Below are 21668 nucleotides of genomic sequence, written 5' to 3' on the forward strand. Positions count from 1 at the left end.
CAAATACTCCACCACTGAGTTACAATTGGAACTCTGATTACTTTTTTGTTTTGTTTTGCTTTGTTTTGTTATTGAGATTGAGCTTCTAGTATTTCAGGCTGGCCTCCTCCAATTCCCTGTGGAGCGGAGGTTGACATTGAACTAGTAACCCTCCTGCTTCCACCTTCCAAATGCTGGGATTATGGGAGCATTGCCACATTTGGATGTTTGACTTTAATTGTGCCTGATTTATTTCTGAATATATTTATAAAGGCAATTATTTTCATGTAGCTTTACATCTTGATCTTCTTTTACTGAATTCCTGAAAAGAATCTGTCAACATACCTATGCAAAAATACATACACTTTAATTTAGAACACATACTGGCCATGGAAATACTTCTAAAATGTCATAATGATATGTATCAAGACTAACACTATTAACCTTAGGATAAAAACTTAAAATACATCTAGTAGAGGAAACAGATTTTTTGAGGTGTCTGCCAAGCTGTGGTACATAAGGTGCACAAGTTCACCATTTAATGTGTGAATAGACTGCCCACTGTGTATTTCAGAATAAGAGTTAGTCCTGGATTGTGTGGACTAGTGATTCCAGATAATAGAATGGGATAAACCTAAGTTTTGGGAGGAGCCTGTGTTGACTGCATCCTCTTCAAAGAATTAGCTTTGGAATAATAGCAAGAACTCACATATTTTTGAAGAAATGTTCTTTTGGGGGGTAAGAAACACATACACATAGCAGACATACAAAGGTTTCACCTTAGCATTCTCAAACAGAAATTGATCTCTTGCATTTCTACAGCAGGCACCTACCTCCTCTGTAACACATAGACCAGGGAATGTATGCCTTTATTGTTATTTCTTCAAAATCTGCAGTTTATATCCTGTATTTTTACATTAGGTGTCTTCAGATTGTTTAGAGGGACCAAAAGGCTTATAGAGACATTGCTTCCCACATGCAAAATGGAGAGTTGTTTCTTGCATACCTAAAAATAAACAATAATAAACCTTCGAGGCATCAAGCAAATTGCTGTTATTGTCTTTGGTTTGTTCCCTGCAGTGTCAGGACATGAACAATTATAGCTCAAACCTTAGAGGTTGAATGGGACAGTTCTCCTTCAAAGGCAGACTGTTCAGGTTACTACAATATTTACACCTTACAGAGTTTTCCCCACCTATGATTAATGTCTTGCTATCAGGTGATTCATTTTTGTTCTTAAATGTTTTAAAGTAGAATTAATGAGTTTACTTTTTAACACAATTATGTTAAAAAGAAATTCAGTGTTCAGCCTCTCTTCCCTGTCCCTTTTAGGTAAGAACTCAGGGTCCTATCCTCACAGCAAGTGGCAAAAATCCTGTGATGGAGCTCAATGAAAAAAGAAGAGGTCTCAAATATGAGCTCATCTCAGAAACTGGTGGAAGCCATGACAAGCGCTTTGTAATGGAGGTGTGTACCTAGATATATGCCCACTTTACTTTGTATTTTCTTGAAGTTTATTTTTAATTATTTATTTTATTTTATTTTTATTAAACTAATAAAATCTATTTTAACATATACAGCTCAGTATTGACATTTTTTAAGTTATCAAAATAGTTTATAATAGTTATGCCTCTTAAACATACATGATATTTTCTGAAGCTAAAAGTAATATGGACTCAACCAGTTTTTAAAATCTATTTGGAATATAAAACATGATAGAAGTAGAAAAAAATCTCTTATGAAGTCCTCTATGAAAGGAAATTGTGACAAGTTCCTGATTAAGCAGAAACTGTTCTATCTTCAAGGAAGAATACTCAGCCTAACTGTGTATTCATAGAATGAATTGGGTAGTGTTCCTTCTGTTTCTATTTTGTGAAATAGTTTGAAGAGTATTGGTATTAGGTCTTTTTTTTGAAGGTCTGAGAGACTTCTGCACTAAACCCATCTGGTCCTGGGCTTTTTTTGTTTGGGAGACTTGTAATGACTGCTTCTCTTTCTTTAGGGGTTATGGGACTGTTTAGGTGGTTTATCTGATCCTCATTAAACTTTGGGACCTGGTGGTATCTATATAGAAAATTGTCCATTTCATCCAGAATTTCCAGTTTTGTTGTGTATAGGCTTTTGTGGTAGGATCTGATGACTTTTTGAATTTCCTCAGTTTCTGTTGTTATATCTCCCTTTTAATTTCTGATTTTGTTAATTTGGATATTGTCTCTGTGCCCTCTGGTTATTCTGGCTAAGGGTTTATCTATCTTGTTGAATTTCTCAAAAAACCAGCTCCTAGTTTTGATTCTTTGTATAGTTCTTTTTGTTTCTATTTGCTTGGTTTCAGCCCTGCGTTTGATTATTTTCTGCTTTCTACTCCTCTAGATGTGTATTTGCCTCTTTTTGTTCTAGAGCTTTCAGGTGTGCTATTAAGTTGCTAGTGTATGCTCTCTCCGGTTTCTTTTTGGAGGCACTCAGAGCTGATTTTTCCTCTTAGCACTGCTTTCACTGTGTCCCATAAGTTTGGGTATTGTTGTACCTTAATTTTCATTAAATTCTAGAAAGTCTTTAATTTCTTTATTTCTTCTTTTACCAAGTTATCATTGAGTAGAGCGTTGCTCAGCTTCCATGTATATGTGGGATTTCTGTTGTTTTTGTTGCTATTGAAGACCACCCTTAATCTGTAGTGATCTGATAGGAGGTATGGGATAATTTCAATCTTCTTATATCTGTTGAGGTCTGTTTTGTGATTGATATGGTCAGTTTTGGAGAAGGCACCATGAGGTGCTGAGAAGAAGGTATATTCTTTTGATTTAGGATGAAATGTTCTACAGATACCTGTTATATCTGTTTGGTCGATAACTTTTTTTAGTTTCGCTGTGTCTCTGTTTAGTTTCTGTTTCCATGACCCGCCTATTAATGAGAATGTGGTGTTGAAATCTCCCACTATTATTGTGTGAGGTGCAGTGTGTGCTTTGAACTTTAGTAAAAGTTTCCTTTATGAATGTGGGTGCCCTTGCCTTTGAAACATAGATGTTCAGAATTGAGAGTTCTTCTTGATAGATTTTTTTTTTTCCCTTTGATGAGTGTGAAGTGTCCTTCCTTTCCTTTTTGATAACTTTTGGTTGGAAGTTGCTTTTATTCGATATTAGAATGGCTACTCCAGCTTGTTTCTTGAGACCATTTGCTTGGAAAATTGTTTTCCAGCCCTTTACTCTGAGGTAGTGTCTGTCTTTGTCACTGAGGTGCATTTCCTGTATGCGGGAAAATGCTGGGTCCTGTTACGAATTCAGTCTGTTAGCCTATGCCTTTTTATTGGGGAATTGAGTCCATGGATATTAAGAAATACTAAGGAATAGTAATTGTTGCTTCTTGTTATTTTTGATGTTATTTTTGTCTGTGTGGCTATCTCTTTTGAATTTGTTGAAAGGTTATTTACTTGCTTTTTCTAGGGTTTAGTAAAAAGCATTTTATACTTCCATTAGCTTTCATTATTTTAAGAACACTATTTTTCTTAAAATATTTTCTTCCTTATGATTTTTTAAGCTTTTCATTGTTCAGATTTGTTTATTTTACTTTATGTTTTGCCTGCATGCATGTATGTGTGTATAGATATATGTGTATTTAGATATAACTCTAAAGTGCTGTTTTTAATTTCAGGTAGAAGTAGATGGACAGAAATTCAGAGGTGCAGGTCCAAACAAGAAAGTGGCCAAGGCAAGTGCAGCACTAGCTGCCCTGGAGAAGCTGTTTTCTGGACCCAATGCGGCAAATAATAAGAAAAAGAAGATCATTCCTCAGGTTTGAATTAAGCAACCTTTGTAATAATCTAAAATTTCCCATTTATTTCCTCTTTTACTGTCTTATTAAATTTTATTTTTTTTAAACCCAGCAGTTGGGATGTTAGGTAGATAGATTCCTGTGAGTTCTAAGCTAGTCTAGTCTAGTCTAGTCTACATATCAAGTTCCAACCAACCAATATTTATTTTTGTCTTTCTGAATGTATGTCATATTGTGTGGGTGCCTACAGATCCCAGAATACGGTGTGGGATCTCTTGAAGCTGGAGTTGCAGGTGTTAGAGGCAGCTGTGAGCAACCGGAAGTAGATAGTGAGAACAAAAGTCAGCAGTAAGCTGAGCCATTTCCATACCCCCATCATGTTTTTAGTTGATATATATGGTAATGGGTTTCATTATGACATTTCTATACATATTTTTCATTTTACTTTGTTTTTTCCCAACCCATTGCTCTGTTCCAATCCTCTTCCCCACTGCTAGTACCTTTCCTTCTTCCAAATCGTCCTATTTTGGGTAGCATACTGATCTCTGGTTCTCTCCATTTTTCTGGAAATAACATAATTTCGTTTTTTTTTTTACAGCTAAATATAATACCCCTGTGTATGTATGTATATGTGTGTATTTGTATACACATACCCATACACCCATCATATTTTCTTTATCCATTTGTCTGTTGATGGACTTCTATGCTGATTCTGTATCCTGACTATTGTAGATACTACAGCAATAGATAGAGATGTATAAGTATCTTTTTAGTTTCCATACTTAGAATTTAGAATCCTTTGGGTGTATACTTATATGTATGGTATAGCTGTGCTACATATTGTAGTTTTATTTTTAGTATCTTGCAGAACCTCTATATGATTTCCATAGTAGCTACCAAATTTATGCTACTACTAGCAGTGAATAAATATTCTTTAAAAAATATTTATTTTATGTGTATGGGTATCTTACCTATATGCGTATATATGTGCACAATGTATATACCTGGTACTGTGGATCCCCTGGAATTTAGTTATAGGCAATTGTGAATCGCCATGAAGATCCTGGAAATGACTCTGGATCCTCTAGGGGACTAGCCAATGCTCCCAATTGCTGAGCTGTTTCTTCAGGTCCTATGAATAATGCTTCTTAGTCTATATTGTTGCTAGAATTTGTTGTTTCTGTGTATGTTGTTAGGGTGGTGGAGTAGTCCTGATGGGATAAATCTGAGGACGTTGGGCATGCTCGGAAGGTGCTCTAGTACTTACCCACATTTCTAGCCCTGTTTTCTTGACAGTAGTTTTTCTGATTTGGGTGAGATGAAACCTCAGTGTCGTTATTGTTATTTTCTGATGGTTAAGAATGTGTTGAACACCCAGCACTTGGGAGGCAGAGGCAAGTGGATTTCTGAGTTCAAGGCCAGCCTGGTCTACTGAGTGAGTTCCAGGACAGCCAGGAATACACAGAGAAACCCTGTCTCAAACAAAACAAAACAAAACAAAAAGAAAAAGAAAAAAGAATGTGTTGAACATTTATTTAAAACATATATGACCATTCATAATTTCCCTTTATAACTGTCTATTCAGATCATTAGCCTATGCTTTTTAGTACTTTTTTTTTTTTTTGCATTTAATTTTTAGAGTTTTTTATTTTTTACAAATTGTTGATAATTCCCTATCTTCTATATATTTGGCCTAGACTTTTCTCATTCTACACGCTGTCTAAGCACCATTTTTATGACAGTTTCTTTGCTGTGTAGTGGGTGTTTTTAATCTCATGCACCCTATTTGCTTATTCTTTAGTTTATTTCCTATGCCAGTGGAGTTTGACATAATATATCCCAGTCCCACTCATCTCCCTGTCCCCTCATGTCTGCCTCCTGCCTTGCAACTTCCTCCAAATACAACACAAACAAAATAAATGAAAGTATAGAAAACTCATCATGGGGGCTGGAGAGATGGCTCAGTGGTTAAGAGCACTGACTGAGTTTAAATTCCAGCAACCACATGGTGGCTCACAACCATCTGTAATGAGATCTGACACCCTCTTCTGGGGTATCTGAAGACAGCTACAGTGTACTTACATATAATCAATCAATCAATCAATCAATCTTGGAAAAAAAAACTCATTATGGAAGCTGTACTGTGTCACAGTTTGTCCTATGATATACACCTGTGTCCACGTATCTTTACTTTTGAAATGTTCATTGTAATGAGTCATTGGTCTGGTTTGAGGTCTCTGGCTCCTGTCACACTATCAATATTTGATACTGCTTATTCTGTTGTTACCCTGTGTTATGGAGAACCTTCAGCTTTGGAACAGCAGGGCTGGCCCTTTCACAAGCCTCAACAGTTCATAGATGATGTAGATATTGGGTTGGGTCAACTCTCTGGATCTGGGCCTGGGTGATAGCTGAGCTGGTAAACTTCCTAGCTCTCCCTCATCTGCACTACCAGGGCAAGCTTTCCAGCACTGCCCTGGCTAGGCTATCCATTGCTGCCATAGGCAAAAGGCAGGCTTACTGTGCTCTACTGTGCTGCCCAGGTGAGGTATAGGGCCTCTTGCTTTTATGATCCAATGACCAACTCTCCTGATTACTGCAGGTGGCAAGGCGGGTGGGTGTCACCTTCATACCTGTGCCACTTCATAGGCCACCTCAGGCAGGCAGACGGGACCAGGGCCAGCTTGGCAAGGCCAGCACTTTCCAAATGCTGCCCCTGTTGAGGAGAGACCTCATCACTGACCTCAGCACAGCAGCCCGAGGTCCCAGCCCATGGCAAGTAAGATTGAAATTTAAAAAAAAAATTAAAATCACGAAGAGATACTTAACTTTTTGAAAAGCATTTTCTGTATCTATTGAGATGATCTTGTGATTTCTGTCTTTACATTTGTTTTTGTGCCACTTTGGTCTTTTGTGAAATTGTTTACTGGCTTTTTTTTTGAGGTAAGATTTCTCTGTGTAGCCTTGGCTATCTTGGAAGTACCTCTTTGTAGACCTAGGTGGCCTTGAACTCTACCTCCCTAGTGCTGGTATAAAAAACAGGTGCCATTACCACCTGACTAAAATTACTTACTCTTAATGACTTGATCCTTTTTTCTTTGGGATAGGTTGTGGATAATACATATTAAGACAATACTTATCTTTTCAGTGAACTTTTGATTTATGCCCATAATTTTTGGGGAGTGAAGTTATTGTTGGTATAGTGAATAATGGAGGTGATTTGGGAATTGTAATGCCATGTCCTTCTACAGGGGTAGGGTGGGAGGGTAAGAAAGGACAGAGTGTGTGTAGCTAATTATATACATTAGCACAAGATTTTTCCACCCTTTTGTTTTTATATCACAAAGACATTTTTAGACACGAAGGGGAAAGATAATGAGAGTAAAATATGACAAATTGTCTTCCTCATATGGAATGTTGGGGGTAATACTAATGTCTGAATACATTTGTATGATAGAAATAAATACATTAGGTATTTAAACCAAAAAAAAGGCACCTAGGATGTTTCTCAGAGTGTTTATAGTGCTGTGATCTGAAATGTAAGATAAACAGAGATAGAGAACAATTGAGAAAATCATAGAATCAATTACACATTCCTTTAGTTTCCCATTGTTAAATCTTTCTTGTCCTCCCTCTTTCTCCTCCTCTTCCTCCTTATTACTTATTACTTAATACTAATTTTAATTAGTATTAAGTATACTAATTAGTATACTAATTTTAATTAGTATTAAGTAATACTGCTTATTACTATTTTTTTTCCATTTAGCTTTGCTTTAGGTGGCTGGGTTGGTTAGTTAACTGGTAGATTGGAATTTTTGAGACAAGTTCTCATTCCACAGCACAGACCAATCTTTAACTTAGGATCCTGCTGCCTCAGTCTTCTATGTTCTGGAATTCTGAATATGCACACCATTCTCAGATCTTTTCTATTTTCCTTAGATGTCGATCATAAATATTTCTAGCTGATTAGATAATGTTGGGCTTATGGAAGTAAGACTGACACTGAGAAACTGTTCATCTAGCTTTTTTTCTGAGATAGCTGATCTTCTACATCTAAGGAGATAGAAACAGGACAATCACCAGTCTCTTTTTATTCCCTCTGGTGCCTAGCCTTAATAATTGTAGTTAAAGTGAGATTGGTGGTACACGGCAAATGGCTTTTCCCAGTAGGAGGAGTTCCTACCAGCATACCACTACTATCCAATTCAGTTATAAGACAAGGAGGGCTGGTATAGTTCCCATGATCTATAGCCACTCTGTATGTTACAGGGTGGGTACCATTATTTAAAGAAAGCTTTTCTGATTAACTATGGAGACTTACAGTGATAGCAGTGTTGCACATTTGTTAAAGAGCTTAATCCACTAGGGAGCCCTGTGTGAGTTTTTAGATTTTGAATCATAGAAACAGTTGGACTTGTTACACTGTCTTTGCAGCCAGCTCCCCTCTACACCCCCCCTCCCCCCAGCTTCCCTTCTGTACTCTGAAATGTTGGTATATGTTCTTGTATTAGAGCACAGATTACTTTCCTTGATTGTAAGTATTTTTATGGATCTCCTGCTTCGAAAAAAGGAAGAGTAGGTAATCCCCATTCTTTAGTAGAAAATGTATTCTCTTTGGCTTGAGATGTGACTTGAAACTCTAGTACAGTGAGATTGGCTGCTTTGAGTTTTCTAGGGCAGCCTGCCATTCTCAGAGAGGGTGAAGGTGACCTCTGCACCAGTGGCCCCTGTGATGGGTTTAAGGAATCTGCAAATAGGTACAAAGTAAAAACAACAGTGATTTTTAAGTTTATTTGTTTGAGATGTCTTGTGTGTTAAATTGATACTTGAAATCATCTAGTTAGAAATTGAGTAATCCATGGCCCAGCAAGGTGAGTGCTGGTGGTGTCTTTCTTATTCAAGTGTAGTCACTTCTCCATAAACATTCTCAGATGGCAGGTGACACAGACTCATCTTGGGTCTATCTCAGTAGGGTGATGAAAGCATAATAGGAGGAGGAGGAGGAAGAGGAGGAGGAAGAGGAGAGGGAGGAAGTGAGTGAGGGATGGGGAGGGGGTAGGAAGAGGAGGTGGCGGTGGTGGTGGTGGTGGTGGAGGCGGCGGCAGCAGCTGACGAAGTGTAGTCACAGCCAGGAAGCTAAGAGCAGACATAAGATTCCTTTTAAACCAGGGAGTCCTGTGGCAAAAGGCCATGGACATTTCGTTGCATGTTTCATCCACCTGGATAATTTTTTTTTTTTTTTGATTCATTTAAAAAGTAGGATCAGGTATTTTCTAGATAAGTAGAAAGATCATTGTCAACTTTGTTTGTTTTTACCACATAAGACATCGTACACTTCATTAGTAAATTTTAGTATTTCAAAGCCTACATTCAGGTACTCAGTAGTTAAGAGCACTTGTTCTTGAAAACAACTTGCATTTGGTTCTCAGCACCCACCTGGTTGCTCCGGTTCCAGAGGACCTGATGCCTTCTTTTGATCTCCACAAGTACCAGTCATGCGTGTGGTCTGTACACATGCACACAGAGACACATATGCATGCATGATCAGCATTCTAAAAAAAATTAATGTTTATTCTAGGTTAAAGTATTTATTAATTGGCTAATGAAGTCTAGTTGGTTTTATGTTGAGTCACTCTGCAATCTGATTACTTTGATTACTTGAAGATAGACTGTGTCTTTTCCACTTTGTTTCAGAAAATTTCCACACTAGAAGCCATAAAATTCATGTGCTTGTAAAAATGACTTTAGGTATAATTTGGCCACTCACATTTGTGTATTGAATGTTAATTGTTTTCTAGGTAACCCACTAGTGAAACATAGTTACTCAAATATTTTCATATGGTTAACACATTCTTCAGAATAGTTCTTTAAGTTAGGTGCCATATCTGTTTTGCAGATGGTCAACTGAAGAGTCTAACTATAGATGTTTTACTGTCTTATCTGAAGCCCTGTAGTAGATGAGAGTTAGAAAGTTCTTTTTCTCCATGATGAAATTATTATTGTTGTTATTACAGGCAAAAGGTGTTGTGAATACAGCAGTATCTGCGGCAGTCCAGGCAGTTCGGGGCAGAGGAAGAGGAACTCTGACAAGGGGAGCATTCGTGGGGGCTACAGCAGCTCCTGGATATATAGCTCCAGGTTGGTGCCACTTACTAAAGATCAAATGACCTCCTTGATTCCAGGCCTGATGAACAGCATTTTCTCATTCTCTGGAGTTCTATGTGGTTTCTGGAAATACTGCACATGTGTAGGAGTATATAGAACTTCGGAAGGGATCTGCTAAGTAACTATAGCCTTTCTGGAGGGAAAAGAAAGAATCATGACTGACCTTGGATATAGGAATATATTTTGACAGGAGAATCTAAAAACCTGTTCTACAAATTATGGTGTTTGGGCAGCAGAACAGAGTGTGTTCTGTGAGGATACCATACCAGAATTGCTATGGAGTTTTGAGTTTTTTAATAGAGATGAATCCTGACTTATAAATTAGCATTTATGAAATTCAGTATTTGAGAATAGTCAAAGGAAAGAAACACAAAACAAAAAAGAGGTGTGTGTGTGTGTGTGTGTGTGTGTGTGTGTGTGTATGTATTAGGGGTTATAGGGTAGACACAACTTACTTATCAAGAGCCTGTTATATTCCAAGTGTTTCCATATAAGTTACTTTACTTGTTCGTAACCCTCTATGTTTCCTTTGGTGGAAGTTAGTTTACAGGTAAGGCAGACAGGTCTGGGTGAAACAAGCAGCAGAGTAAGGACTTCGATGCAGGCTATAGCATTGCCGAAGCTATTGACCTTTTTGTTTTTTCTCGTCTAAGATTGCTCTTAGAATTGCTTCACTGTGCATGTTGTTGCCATTTGGGAAGTATGATGAATGATACTACTTTGGAATTACTGGTTCACTCTGTGTATCTGTATCCCTGGATGAAATGTCTTACACAGAGTTTTCTTGCTTTATAAGACACCAGATATAGATTTTACTCTTGTTGAGCTTACATTGTGGAAGGTGAGGCATGGTAAGCAAGTAACCAAACTTAAAACTGAGAAAGTCTGAGGAGGATAATGAACATAGTATCATGGGAACGTAAGAGACCTACCTGGTCCATGAAGGCTTCTCTGAAGAATTGACACTGGAGTGCATTGTGGAGAGTTAGTAGGAATTCACCAAGAAGGCTGGCATGAAAGAACAAACTCCATGTGTAGAAACCCACTATTGTTATAGGCTTTCTGATCGAGAATTGAGACCCTTTCATAGGTAATAGTTTATTGAATGCTAGCACAATTTCTGAAAATTTCCTAAATGTCAGAAAGCCCTGAACATCTCAGAAAAGAGTGCTATATACAGTTTGGGTTCTTTATTTTCCATATGAGGTTACTTAGATTCTGATCCATGGTTTGGATTTTGTCTTCAGATCTTAAGTACAGTGGAAAGTCATCAGGGGTTTAAAGGAGAGAACAGCAAAATCAGATGTTATTTATAAATATTCCTCCTCCTATAGGGCAAAGAGGAGATGCAATGACATAATGGGCATAATGGCACAAGCTTTGAATGCTGTGGTAGATGTGTTACTGTGGTGGAAACTGGTAGATGGATAAAAAGATGTGAACAAATTATTGAAAGCAGCATTGTTCATAGATGAAGTATTTAGACTGAAGAGTAAAAAGTTTGAAGGGCACTGTCATGGCTTTCAGCTAGATGAATTAGGGGTTCAATTGTGCTTTTTCATGGGAATAAGGAATACTAAAATATGTGTGAAAGGAAATAGGCATGGACTTTTTTTTGATTCATTTTGTGTCTAACATTAAGATACTTTTCTATACTTTATTGAAAATTAATAGCTTTAGACTTATTTGGGAATGGTTATTGAGATGAGCCTGTGTTTTGGTAGTGTGTTCCTTTGGGGCTCAGTCTGGTAACAATCTACCATTGCCAGATCTTCTGTTATTTGCTTCCTGCCTCAGAGTTACGGAGCTATGTTTAGTATAGTGATGATGAGAGAGTTTATGTGTGTTTCCTTATTGTCAGCTTCTGTTCATAAAGGGCCTTTTTCTTAAACCATTACTTTGACCTCTGTACAAGGCCTGTCTTCTGAAGCTTTAAAAAAAAATTAACCAGACCAAAAAGAAAATAATTCTTTTATTGGACAAAAAAAATCAACTTTATGTTAATCTAGATCTTGAATGAATTTCTGTCATTTGTTCTGGGGACTGGCATAGGTGTTTTATATATACTTTAACTTTCTTGTCTATTTAGCTGCTGTGTATAACACTGAGGCTCAGAGAGTCTTAGTGACCTGATCAGTGGCCAACTTAACTAATAGTTTCATTTCTTTCAAACAAATCTAGATTTCAGTAAGTATTTATGTAGTGTTAATGAGGTATTGTACCTTTAGTCAGGGTCTTAGCTGACCTGGAACTTGTTAGGTTATAGACCTTGTATATACAGAGATCCACCTGCCTCTGCCTCCCAACTCTGATATTTAAGGTTTGAGCCACCACACCCAGCCTGCTTTTTTTCTGTACATTATTTTCAGATGGGATTTATAGTCTAAGATAGCCTGGAACCTTACTGCATGAAGCCTACGTAACCTGGCTTCAAACTTGGATCCTTCCGCCTCAGCATTTGTGGTGCTTGGATTACTGTTGTGCACTTTGTCATAGTTAAGAGACAGGTTACAGTGTTTCCCCTGGAACTTGGCCAAACCATTTCATATTTATATAATTTTAGGTTGTTTGCTCAGAAAGACCCCAGAAAATTAGTTTTTGTTAACATGGTGTATCTAAACCTTACCGGAACAGCCGGGCGTGGTGGCGCACACCTTTGATCCCACCACTCGGGAGGCAGAGGCAGGCGGATTTCTGAGTTCGAGGCCAGCCTGGTCTACAAAGTGAGTTCCAGGTCAGCCAGGGCTACACAGAGAAACCCTGTCTCGAAAAACAAACAAACAAACAACTTTACCGGAACACTATAAAGAAGCCTCGGTTTACCAATTGAAAAGATGGGAATATGGCAAATTAGGTGCTCTTTTGTATAAGGATATGTGAGCAATTACTGTGAGAATTAACTAGTTCAAAAACATTTGTGTTCTCTTATTAGTAGTTTTTACTTATAACACACACACACACACACACACACACACACACACGTATATCTAAGAGAAACTGATGTATCAAGTTATCAACTCTCAGGGAGAGACTTTGTGTTAGGACTTGGTGTTCAGATGCTTTAAGTGTACCTTATCACTGGGCTCTTGACCTGACCCAGGCATTCTCTTTAGCGGCATTTCAGGCTACAGCATGCTCTGTCATTGTTTTCTAAAAGGAGCCATGGAAAGTCCTGTGTTCCATCTTTAGGAAATTGGTAATTGCAATGGTTCTAAGTATTATTTTGGTTAACAGTTGTTTATTATGTTAGGTATAGGTGATGCAAAGATAAAATTTGATGTCTGCCACTTTAGTTGGGCATAGAGACAAGTACATAAATTATAGTACAGCGTAGAAGTACAGATGGAGGAGGAATAAAAGACGAAAGGGAGGAGAAAGAAAAGGGAGAGAGGAGAGAACACAGATGAACAAGAGCAGAGGGGGGAGGATAAGTAAGTTAAGAAGATCTGTGTGGGTCATAGTGTGAGGCTTCTGCAACTAAAGCAGGACTAGGACTACTCTGTAGTGTGTTATTAGCCTTTGAGGAGTCTGCAGTTCTCCAGGTTGTGTTTGACAATTGGGCCTGGACTGATTGCTGCCCTCTTCTTTACACCAGGTTACGGAACCCCATATGGTTACAGCACAGCTGCCCCTGCATATGGTATGTACACTTCCTTACTGATTCCTCCTCTTAGCAGATTTGTCACAGCAACTCAAAACATTGTACCCAGAGTTTCAGTAAACACGTTGGAGGATCTCAGATTTAATCATTCAAGGGGCCCAACTTAAATTCCCTCTGAAAATGCCACAACCTTGTGGTTCTTGGTTTGGTCGAAGTTGCTCTTCTCTCTGCTTTGCCTGATTGGAGAACTGCTTGTTCTTATTGCCTGTTTCGGACCATATTGAAATTGTATATTTGAAGTAATTCTTCTTACAGCCAGCCTATACTCCATTCAAAGGCTACTGAAGGGCCACCCTCCAGTTTCTAGCCCAACCACCTGCCAGTTACATGGCCACATTGTTAGTTTGTGTATAGAACTTTATGAATGTGGGTGATTTGAGTCAAGAAAACAAAGTCATCACTTCAAATTTGTACCCATTAGTCTTTGCTATACCTTTTGCTTTGGGAATAGATAGATGTCATTGTTCCCACAGAGATAATGGGTTTCATTGCCAATGTTACCTGTTTTTTGCAGAAAGTTAGTAGCCGATGCTAGAAAATCCCAGGCCTATTGCTTGGTTTTTTTTTTTTTGTTTGTTTGTTTTGTTTTGTTTGTTTGGTTGGTTTTTTTTTGTTTGTTTTGTTTTTTTGTCAAAATAAAAAATACCAGCAGATATGTGAATGAACCCTAATGGCCCTTTGGATAACTTTTGAATGAGGTTTATGTGGCAATGGAGGCAGTAGGTTTGGAGTCAGTGATATGCTTTTAGACATTTTGTAACTCAGGTGCTCTATGTTATGGAATCAGCCATCATCTATAGGATGCTTGTCACTGAGAAAGAGAGCAAAGGGTGTGTGTGAGTGTGTGTGTGTGCGTATCTGTCTGTCTGTCCACACAGCCCCAACCAGGTGTGCATGCACACGGAAGGCAAAGGTCCTTCATGCATTGCTGTTTGTGGCATGGATCCTCTACATGAGCCTTCACATTGTGCCTTTTCCTCTTCACACATCAGCTTTACCATTTTTATTTTGATGATAATTACAGGTCCTTAAGACATTGCTATACTGAAGTGTAGAATTTGAATAGTTTGTCAAGGTTCAAATGTGTGCAAGAAGTTTTGTTTGGGCAAAATGCAGAGCCCAGATTTAAGTCCTTTGCCTGGTTGTATCCCTGGCCCACTCATGTGACCCAGGCTTCTCCATATTCTGAACTATAGGAATCCCAGATATGGGAGTTCAGGATTAGTATTTGTTTTTATCTATATTTCCTTCTGAATTCAGACTGGCTCTTTTGGTTTTGACCATTGGCATTTGCCCTTTTCTCTAGCTTCTTAATCTCCTGAACACCTCATCCTGACAAATTGGGGCCAGCTGATTAACCTAGACGTAGCACACTTGACTTATTTGCTATACCTGAGTCTGTGTGCCAGTCACAAAATAACAAGATAAATTCTACTAAAGCATTGCTAGAGACTTTCTTTAAAAAATTTGGTTTTTAGACTCTTCAGTTACATCCATGTTTTTCCTCAAGTCTTTTTAATTTTTCTTTTCTGGTCCTTCCTTAACATTCTTTCACCCTGTGGCCTCTGAGCCTCAGAAGGCCCTCTCTTCCATGTGCCATATACTGACTTCCAAAGCTGGTGTAATTTGATGCCCCATTTTTCACATAAAAGATTGGGTTTTTAAATGTTACTGTGATGCAAATCTACTAAAACAATGCTTTATTTTGGCTGTAAGGTAAATTTGTCTTTTGGCCTTTGTAAAGCTGTTGCATGTGGGGTTATCTCCCTCTGATCATCTGGTGCTCTTGAATACCTGCTGTTGCTGCTTTGTGATTTCTCCTAGGGTAAACATCAGCATAAAGGCAGGGGCAGATTTCAAACCCTCCTTACTATGCAGGAGTTTGTGAGGCCACAAGAACGTATTAATTACAAATTAAGTAAACAATTAATCTTTCCAGATTTGCCATGCCAAATTAATGGTAGCCACTGAGATGACAAATACCTCGTGGTGCCTTGATTGAAGCTGTCTTTCTGGGAGTTGAGGCCCACACAGAAAACCTTATATCTTGACATATTTTTTCCTTTAATGTCATGTGCCATATGTATTTCTAGAGTCACTTTAGGACAAAAATGTTAAATCACTAGCATTGCTTTACATCTTTAGAATTCATGCCTGCTCACTCAGATGTCATTCTGAGTGTCATTCTATGATACAGGCTTTTTATTTTAGAGCAGAAAACATTATGTATCAAGATAGAAGAGCAATTGATTTGTGAGAGACTTGTGGGCCTCTTCCAAAATGGTATGAAGTGGACTGACTAATCTGGAAATGGTTAATGATAATTACTGTAAGAATTTTTAACCTGAATTTTTTATTGGAGTCCTCTCCGTTTCTTTTCTCTGTAGGTTTGCCCAAGAGAATGGTTCTGTTACCCGTTATGAAATTCCCAACATATCCTGTTCCCCACTACTCATTCTTTTAGTAAATGACAGAAGCTCATTCCTATTGAACAACAATACAGTACAATGCAGAATGTTAGAGAAAAAGCCTTTTTATCCTGCTTTCTTTGAACACATACTTACTTGATCAAAATTATTTGTAAAGAACATCTTTCCTACTTTTTGATTTTAACAAATGCAAATTCAGTTCTCTAAAACTTGAAAACAAACAAAAGAAACCAGTTCTGTGAAACGGTACCTCATTCCTGGAAATAATTTATACCAGCCCCTTTGTTGTAGGGAAGTCTAGCAGCTCAAAGTTGACGTTTTAAGAGAGTATCAGATTATGTAAAGTTAAATTTGTGAAGGATGTATAGAGTCTCAACACTGATCACAAATAAACTGCTTTGTTGTAACACAGAGTACTGCCTGGTTCCTGATGCAGTCACTGATTGGTAGCTGAGTGATATGTGCTTACTCCAGGGCACTTGAATTTGGGCTGTAGTTATTTTTTTTTTTTTAAATACAGTAGAAACTTTTCATTTAAACTTTAACTTTGTAAATAACGAAGTGTGTAATTAAAGCCAATAAAATATGGGTTTGAATATTGTTTTATCTTATTATTTTTGATATGTTTTGGTATCAAATTTCAAGGAATTGAAAACTAGTAATAACTTGGCCCTAGAAACCCATTTATTTGTAAGCAAGCTGCTAAAACAAAGCAAAGATGATTTCTCAATCTATTCATTTTGTAAGCTCTTTGTACTCCATTTGTACAAGGGCATCCCCATGATAAGGTTACATTCTGTTATTCCAGCATTGCTTATTAAAATGATGGCACCATCCAAAGATGGGAAGGAGGATTGTGATTAGTTTACGAATTTCCAAGTTAAAAAAATAAATTAATCATTCACCCTCTTTTGTTCTTGTGGCCTTCTTCACTCTGTAAGACTCTGTGTTCACTCCTTGACTTTTTCCATGTAGATAGATGATTAGCAGGTTTTTTTTTTTTGGAATTCCTTGAAGAGTCTCCTTTCCTCTTCTTTGATATCAGAATCTAAAGCAGCAACAGGATCCCCATAAAAACTCGCTCTCTGATTGTCCCAGTTCTTGTTGAGTGCTGCTGTGAAAAGTGACAGATTTCAGCCATGGGTCAGCATTTACTTTTAAGACACCTGATTATACTGGTAGAAACTGGGAGCCAGTAACATTGTGCTGGTCTGTGAAGGGTGCAGACCCAAGTCCTTCCTTGCATTCTCACCATGTTTGGAAAGCTGATGATGTTACTAGAAGGTAATGGTTTCATTAAGGTACTCACCCCCATTCAGGCACAAGTGTAGTCCTCTGCAGACACAAGTCACTATTCTTAAAAATGACTTTTAGGAAGTAACTACTTTTCTGTTAAATTCCTTTTCAAAACTTCAAGCAGTGCCCATCACTTGAAAGTGGTCTTACTAAACTTATGTACCAGGCTCCTTTGGAAGAGAATGTGAGATGAGCCTGAGGGCACAAATGCTGTTCAGATGTGTATCACACAGTCATTTGTTCCTTTCCTTGACCTTTGTTTTCTACTAGTGGTGGGTGATACTTTAATAAAACCTTGTCACTTGCTGAAAATAGCTTTAACTTGTCATTCCCATCATGTGTGTTAGTGGCAAGACATAATGGAGCAGGGCCCCTTTCAGCTGGGAATTTTCATGTTCATTGATTTGTTTTGCTGACCTATGGATGAAACAGAGCCATCACTGAGAAGAAAAAGCATGGCTGCTAGTATCTAGTTTTTATTAATTAAATATTTACAATGGTTCTGTTTTTGAAATACTATTAATTGGCAGTTGCAGTTGTATTGTTATTTGAAATTGATCATCAAATTTGGACTCTAGGCTGGAATCTGCCTTGAGATTTCTCTTTAGAAAAGACTTTTGCAGTCTCTGACTCTGCCTCATAACTCACCCCCTCTCTGATGGAGGAGGAAGCTGTGCTGTTCTCCAACATGATGGCCGTCATTTCAAATGGTTCCTACCAAGTCTTCCCTCTTTCTTCTTAATTTTGTTGTTTGTTGGAAGTTACTAACCATGTTGTAAACCTGCCCAGTTGCTGCAAACTTTTACATTTCTCTGCTTTACTTAAAACAATGGAGCTGTTGACCCTATGTTAGAAGTGGTAACCATGCAAGTTCAACTGTTTAAATTCTGTAATGAATTAAGTGTCCTCCCACCTTTTGCCCGTCCCACCCTTCATTTTGTAATGAAAATTCCACTTACAGTTGAAAGAGCAGAGAAATATAAATGAAGCTCTTAGCTTCGTCCAATTGTATGAGATTAACATAAAGTTCTGCTTCTCTGCTCTTTTCTCCACTGTAGGTGGTTTTTTCATTGACAGCCCCTATTGCCAGCCTCTGAGCGTCGCACCATTTATTATTCACTTGGGCCCTCAAGATTTCTTCTCTGACTTCTAGAACCATCAGGTTGTCTGGCTTGAATGGCAATTTTATATCTTGGTCTTAAGAGCAATGTGACCCCTAAGGCTTTCCAGCTTTCAGATCCACTCTAACCCTTTTTAAAATCAATGACTGAGAATTTTAAAAAAGAGCAATACTTTGTCCAAAGCCACGATGTCTGTTTTAAAGCTCTCCTTTTGGACATGTAGCAATATCTAGATGTAAACCCTTCAGTGTGTAGCTCTTGTCAGGGAGTTTACAGACCAATGTAGAATTTAGAATCTATGTGAGCTGTGCTATATCCTCTGACACTTTTTAATCATTTTAGTACATAACTTGAGCTTTTACTTTTCTGACTTTGCCAGCTAGCAGTATTATAATTAATCTGAGACAGGTGTCCTCCTTAAGCCATATCTTTTGGTGGGGGCCGACGCTTCACCAGAGGTGTGGCTGTCAACCTGTGCCCCTTAAGGCTGCAGGAGTGCCGCATCTCTTGTGCCTCATAATGGCTCCATAGATTTCCAACATACCTCATGCTGATGAGGTTTGGTGCATAGTATGGCAAAGTAAGGGGTTGGGTTAGATAGCTCCTGAGATTGTTTGTAATCTCTCAAACTGTTACCCTCTGGGAGAATGAAATACTTAATGATTTTGCTTGGATTAGCATTTTCTTTTTTCTTCTTCTTCTCCTTTTTTTTTTTAAATGGGTGAATGTTTGAAAATCATGAATCAGTCACCGTAATTAATTGAAGAGCTGGTAATACCTTGTTAATGTATTTTTAAAACTGGTGTTGGACCCTCTGTGTATTTCAGGTTAATACTTTTAAGCAGTTTTCAGCACGTTTATCTCACTTTATTCTCGTTCTCCTCGGACCTCCGTAGCCATATCACTTGTATAAAATAGGCTGAGATATAGTGACTGTAAGCTGTGATCTCAGTATTCAAAGGTAAGCTCTTTTATTTTCTGATTAAAGAAAACAATAACCAATTAACACAACCTGCATATATGACAATCATATGATGTATTTGATCTCTTAGGTCTTATGTCACTGCATTAACTTTAAATTTTTATGGTCTAAATGTAAAATAGTAATTTCCAGCATTTGTTTTAATACTCTTGTAAACGCTTTATATTCAAGAGAAACATTTCACATTCACTGAGTCCAGTGTATGTGGGTAGAATTGTAGGATATAATGTATATGTAATTTATACATAACAGAGGCACCTATTTGAATATATCAATTCAGTTGTAGGAATACTATCTAAGGAGAGTCAAAATGACAGGGCACTGTCTTGTTCAAGGAGCTAGGATATCAGAAGCAGTAATACCGGTGACCTGCTGTAGAATTCATGTGCATTTGCTGCACAGGCTGAGGGATACAAGTGCCAATCTCTCAAGAAGATCACCTCCTCTGACCTGTGTTGCATGCTCCAGTACAGCAACAGCAAGAAGCCATTAAAAAAAGCAATAGAGAATCAAAGACAAAACTATAAACTGTGGGAAATATATGTAATTGGCTGAGTTAAGCTAATTATTTGCAGAATCAACTTCAGCAAGTCTCAGAAAAGCAAATACTGAGTCTGCAGAAACCAAATCTGCTTAAGGAATCAGATAATCTGTCTGTCCGTCTGTCTGTCTGTCTCAAGTTAGGAAGCTAGAATATTATTTCTCACTGTATTCAGTCATGAACAGAGTTCATTTATAGGATATCAGTATTAGGCCAAACCTTAATCCACAAATACACCTTATTATGTTAGCTGTTAAGTGCTAAAGCTGTATGTGTGTGTGTGTGTGTGTGTATCTATAAATGAATTTTATGCTTTACATTTCTTTCTGTAGCAATTTCTGTTCATCTCTAGCATTAAGACTGCTGAAACTTTGTTCTCACACAGAACCTGCAGTTCATGAGGTTGGCTTCTGTTAAAGGCTGTACAAAGCAGAGCAGAGACGTGCAGTGCATTGTAGTCCTGTTCCTGCTGATGCCAGGTCCTTTTCTGGGGACCAGGGAACAGAGGTTTTGATCAGTGCAAACATCTTAAGTTTTCTGATGGAATTCCTGATGGAATTGGCTTTGTTGTAAATAAATACCCTACTTTGGAAGATAGTGTATTAACAGTGGCAAAAGTTATTCATTTAGTAGCATAATTATAAAATACTGATTATTTGTAGGTTTTTCAACACCACAAAATCAGTGTTACTTGAAGACTTCCTCAAGTAGCATATTTTCCTCGGCATTCGTGATGGTCTGAACTTTGCTCTGGTTATGCTACTCATGTTCTGTACCAGTGGGTGGTCAGAAGATGAGAAGCTCAGCACCACTGCAGCCCTGCCTTTGGCATCTCTATGTAGAGTCCTGCAAAGAACTCAATGTGAAATGTAAACCCTGACTACATTCTTTCAATGGCAGGTGAATGTTACTGTTATAAGAACTCACTTGCTGTAATTGTCCTGGTTTTTATTTTTCACTAATGATAGGAGTGGAGAAGAAGAGTCAATACTAAGTTTTTCTTCCCAAGCTGTTTGGAGCCTGTAACCAGGGGCATTGTAAACAGAGTGACATGTGAAAGCAGCCTACTCTGAATGGTCTGCCTTTCATTTCCACTCTTTGAATGTCCCCTCAAGTCACCTAGAGTTAGAAAGATGCCATGTTATTTAGCCTTGTTCTCTGCAACATCTGGTATCATACAGCTAGGCATCATGATTCCTTTAGTGTGACTAGGAGACTTGGGGAGGGAAATGGCTGGAGTGCCAATGATAACAGCAGGCCCAAGTACCTGCTGTCATGATGAACTTCAGCATGGGTGTGTGTTTCTGTACCACCTAACTTACAGAGCACAGTACAGCCGATATAAGATGAGTTCCTCCTTTTACAAAATAGTATTTGCAAAAAAGACTTTTTTAAGTAAAGAATTCATGTTGGGTTAATTATATAAATAAGTATCCTTTTCTACATACCACTATTTCAGTTAGGAGCTACCATTAATGTTTGAAGTTTTTAAAAATAGAACTATAATATAAATTTGTGTTATGTAAGATTTACGGCACAGCTAGAGATATAGAATAGAAAACATATGAGAATCTGGGCCAAAGCATTTCTCTCACTCCAGCCCATTTCTGTGGAACTCGGATATCTCATGACTTTATATATTCAAAGCTTTTAATGGTACCTGGTACACAGCAAGTACTCTGTGAATGCTGACTCTGCTGTTCTGATCGAGGTGGGGGAAGGATGTGAG

At 38.0% G+C, this 21668-nt stretch overlaps 1 protein-coding gene across 4 annotated transcripts in view; it reads left to right on the forward strand.

Annotated features, from left to right (window-relative positions):
* Strbp (spermatid perinuclear RNA binding protein) overlaps positions 1 to 20218 on the forward strand; it is a 121001-nt gene extending 100783 nt beyond the window's left edge. For 2 of the 4 annotated variants that reach the window (XM_029474577.2, XM_029474578.2), the window contains exons 14-19: positions 1312 to 1446; positions 3625 to 3765; positions 9759 to 9882; positions 13505 to 13549; positions 18354 to 18457; positions 19244 to 20218. In XM_029474577.2, coding sequence (XP_029330437.1) covers positions 1312 to 1446; positions 3625 to 3765; positions 9759 to 9882; positions 13505 to 13549; positions 18354 to 18448 — 540 coding nt within the window. In that variant the 3' untranslated portion in view covers positions 18449 to 18457; positions 19244 to 20218. Of the gene's footprint in view, positions 1 to 1311; positions 1447 to 3624; positions 3766 to 9758; positions 9883 to 13504; positions 13550 to 15957; positions 16411 to 18353; positions 18458 to 19243 lie in introns of those variants that run through there. The other 2 variants (XM_029474579.2, XM_021155635.3) reach the window with 2 other exon arrangements.
* Positions 20219 to 21668: the final 1450 nt, after the last annotated feature.

Source organism: Mus caroli, unplaced genomic scaffold, assembly GCF_978045245.1.
Source record: "Mus caroli unplaced genomic scaffold, Mus_caroli_1 scaffold_2, whole genome shotgun sequence".
Classification (NCBI taxonomy): domain Eukaryota; kingdom Metazoa; phylum Chordata; class Mammalia; order Rodentia; family Muridae; genus Mus; species Mus caroli.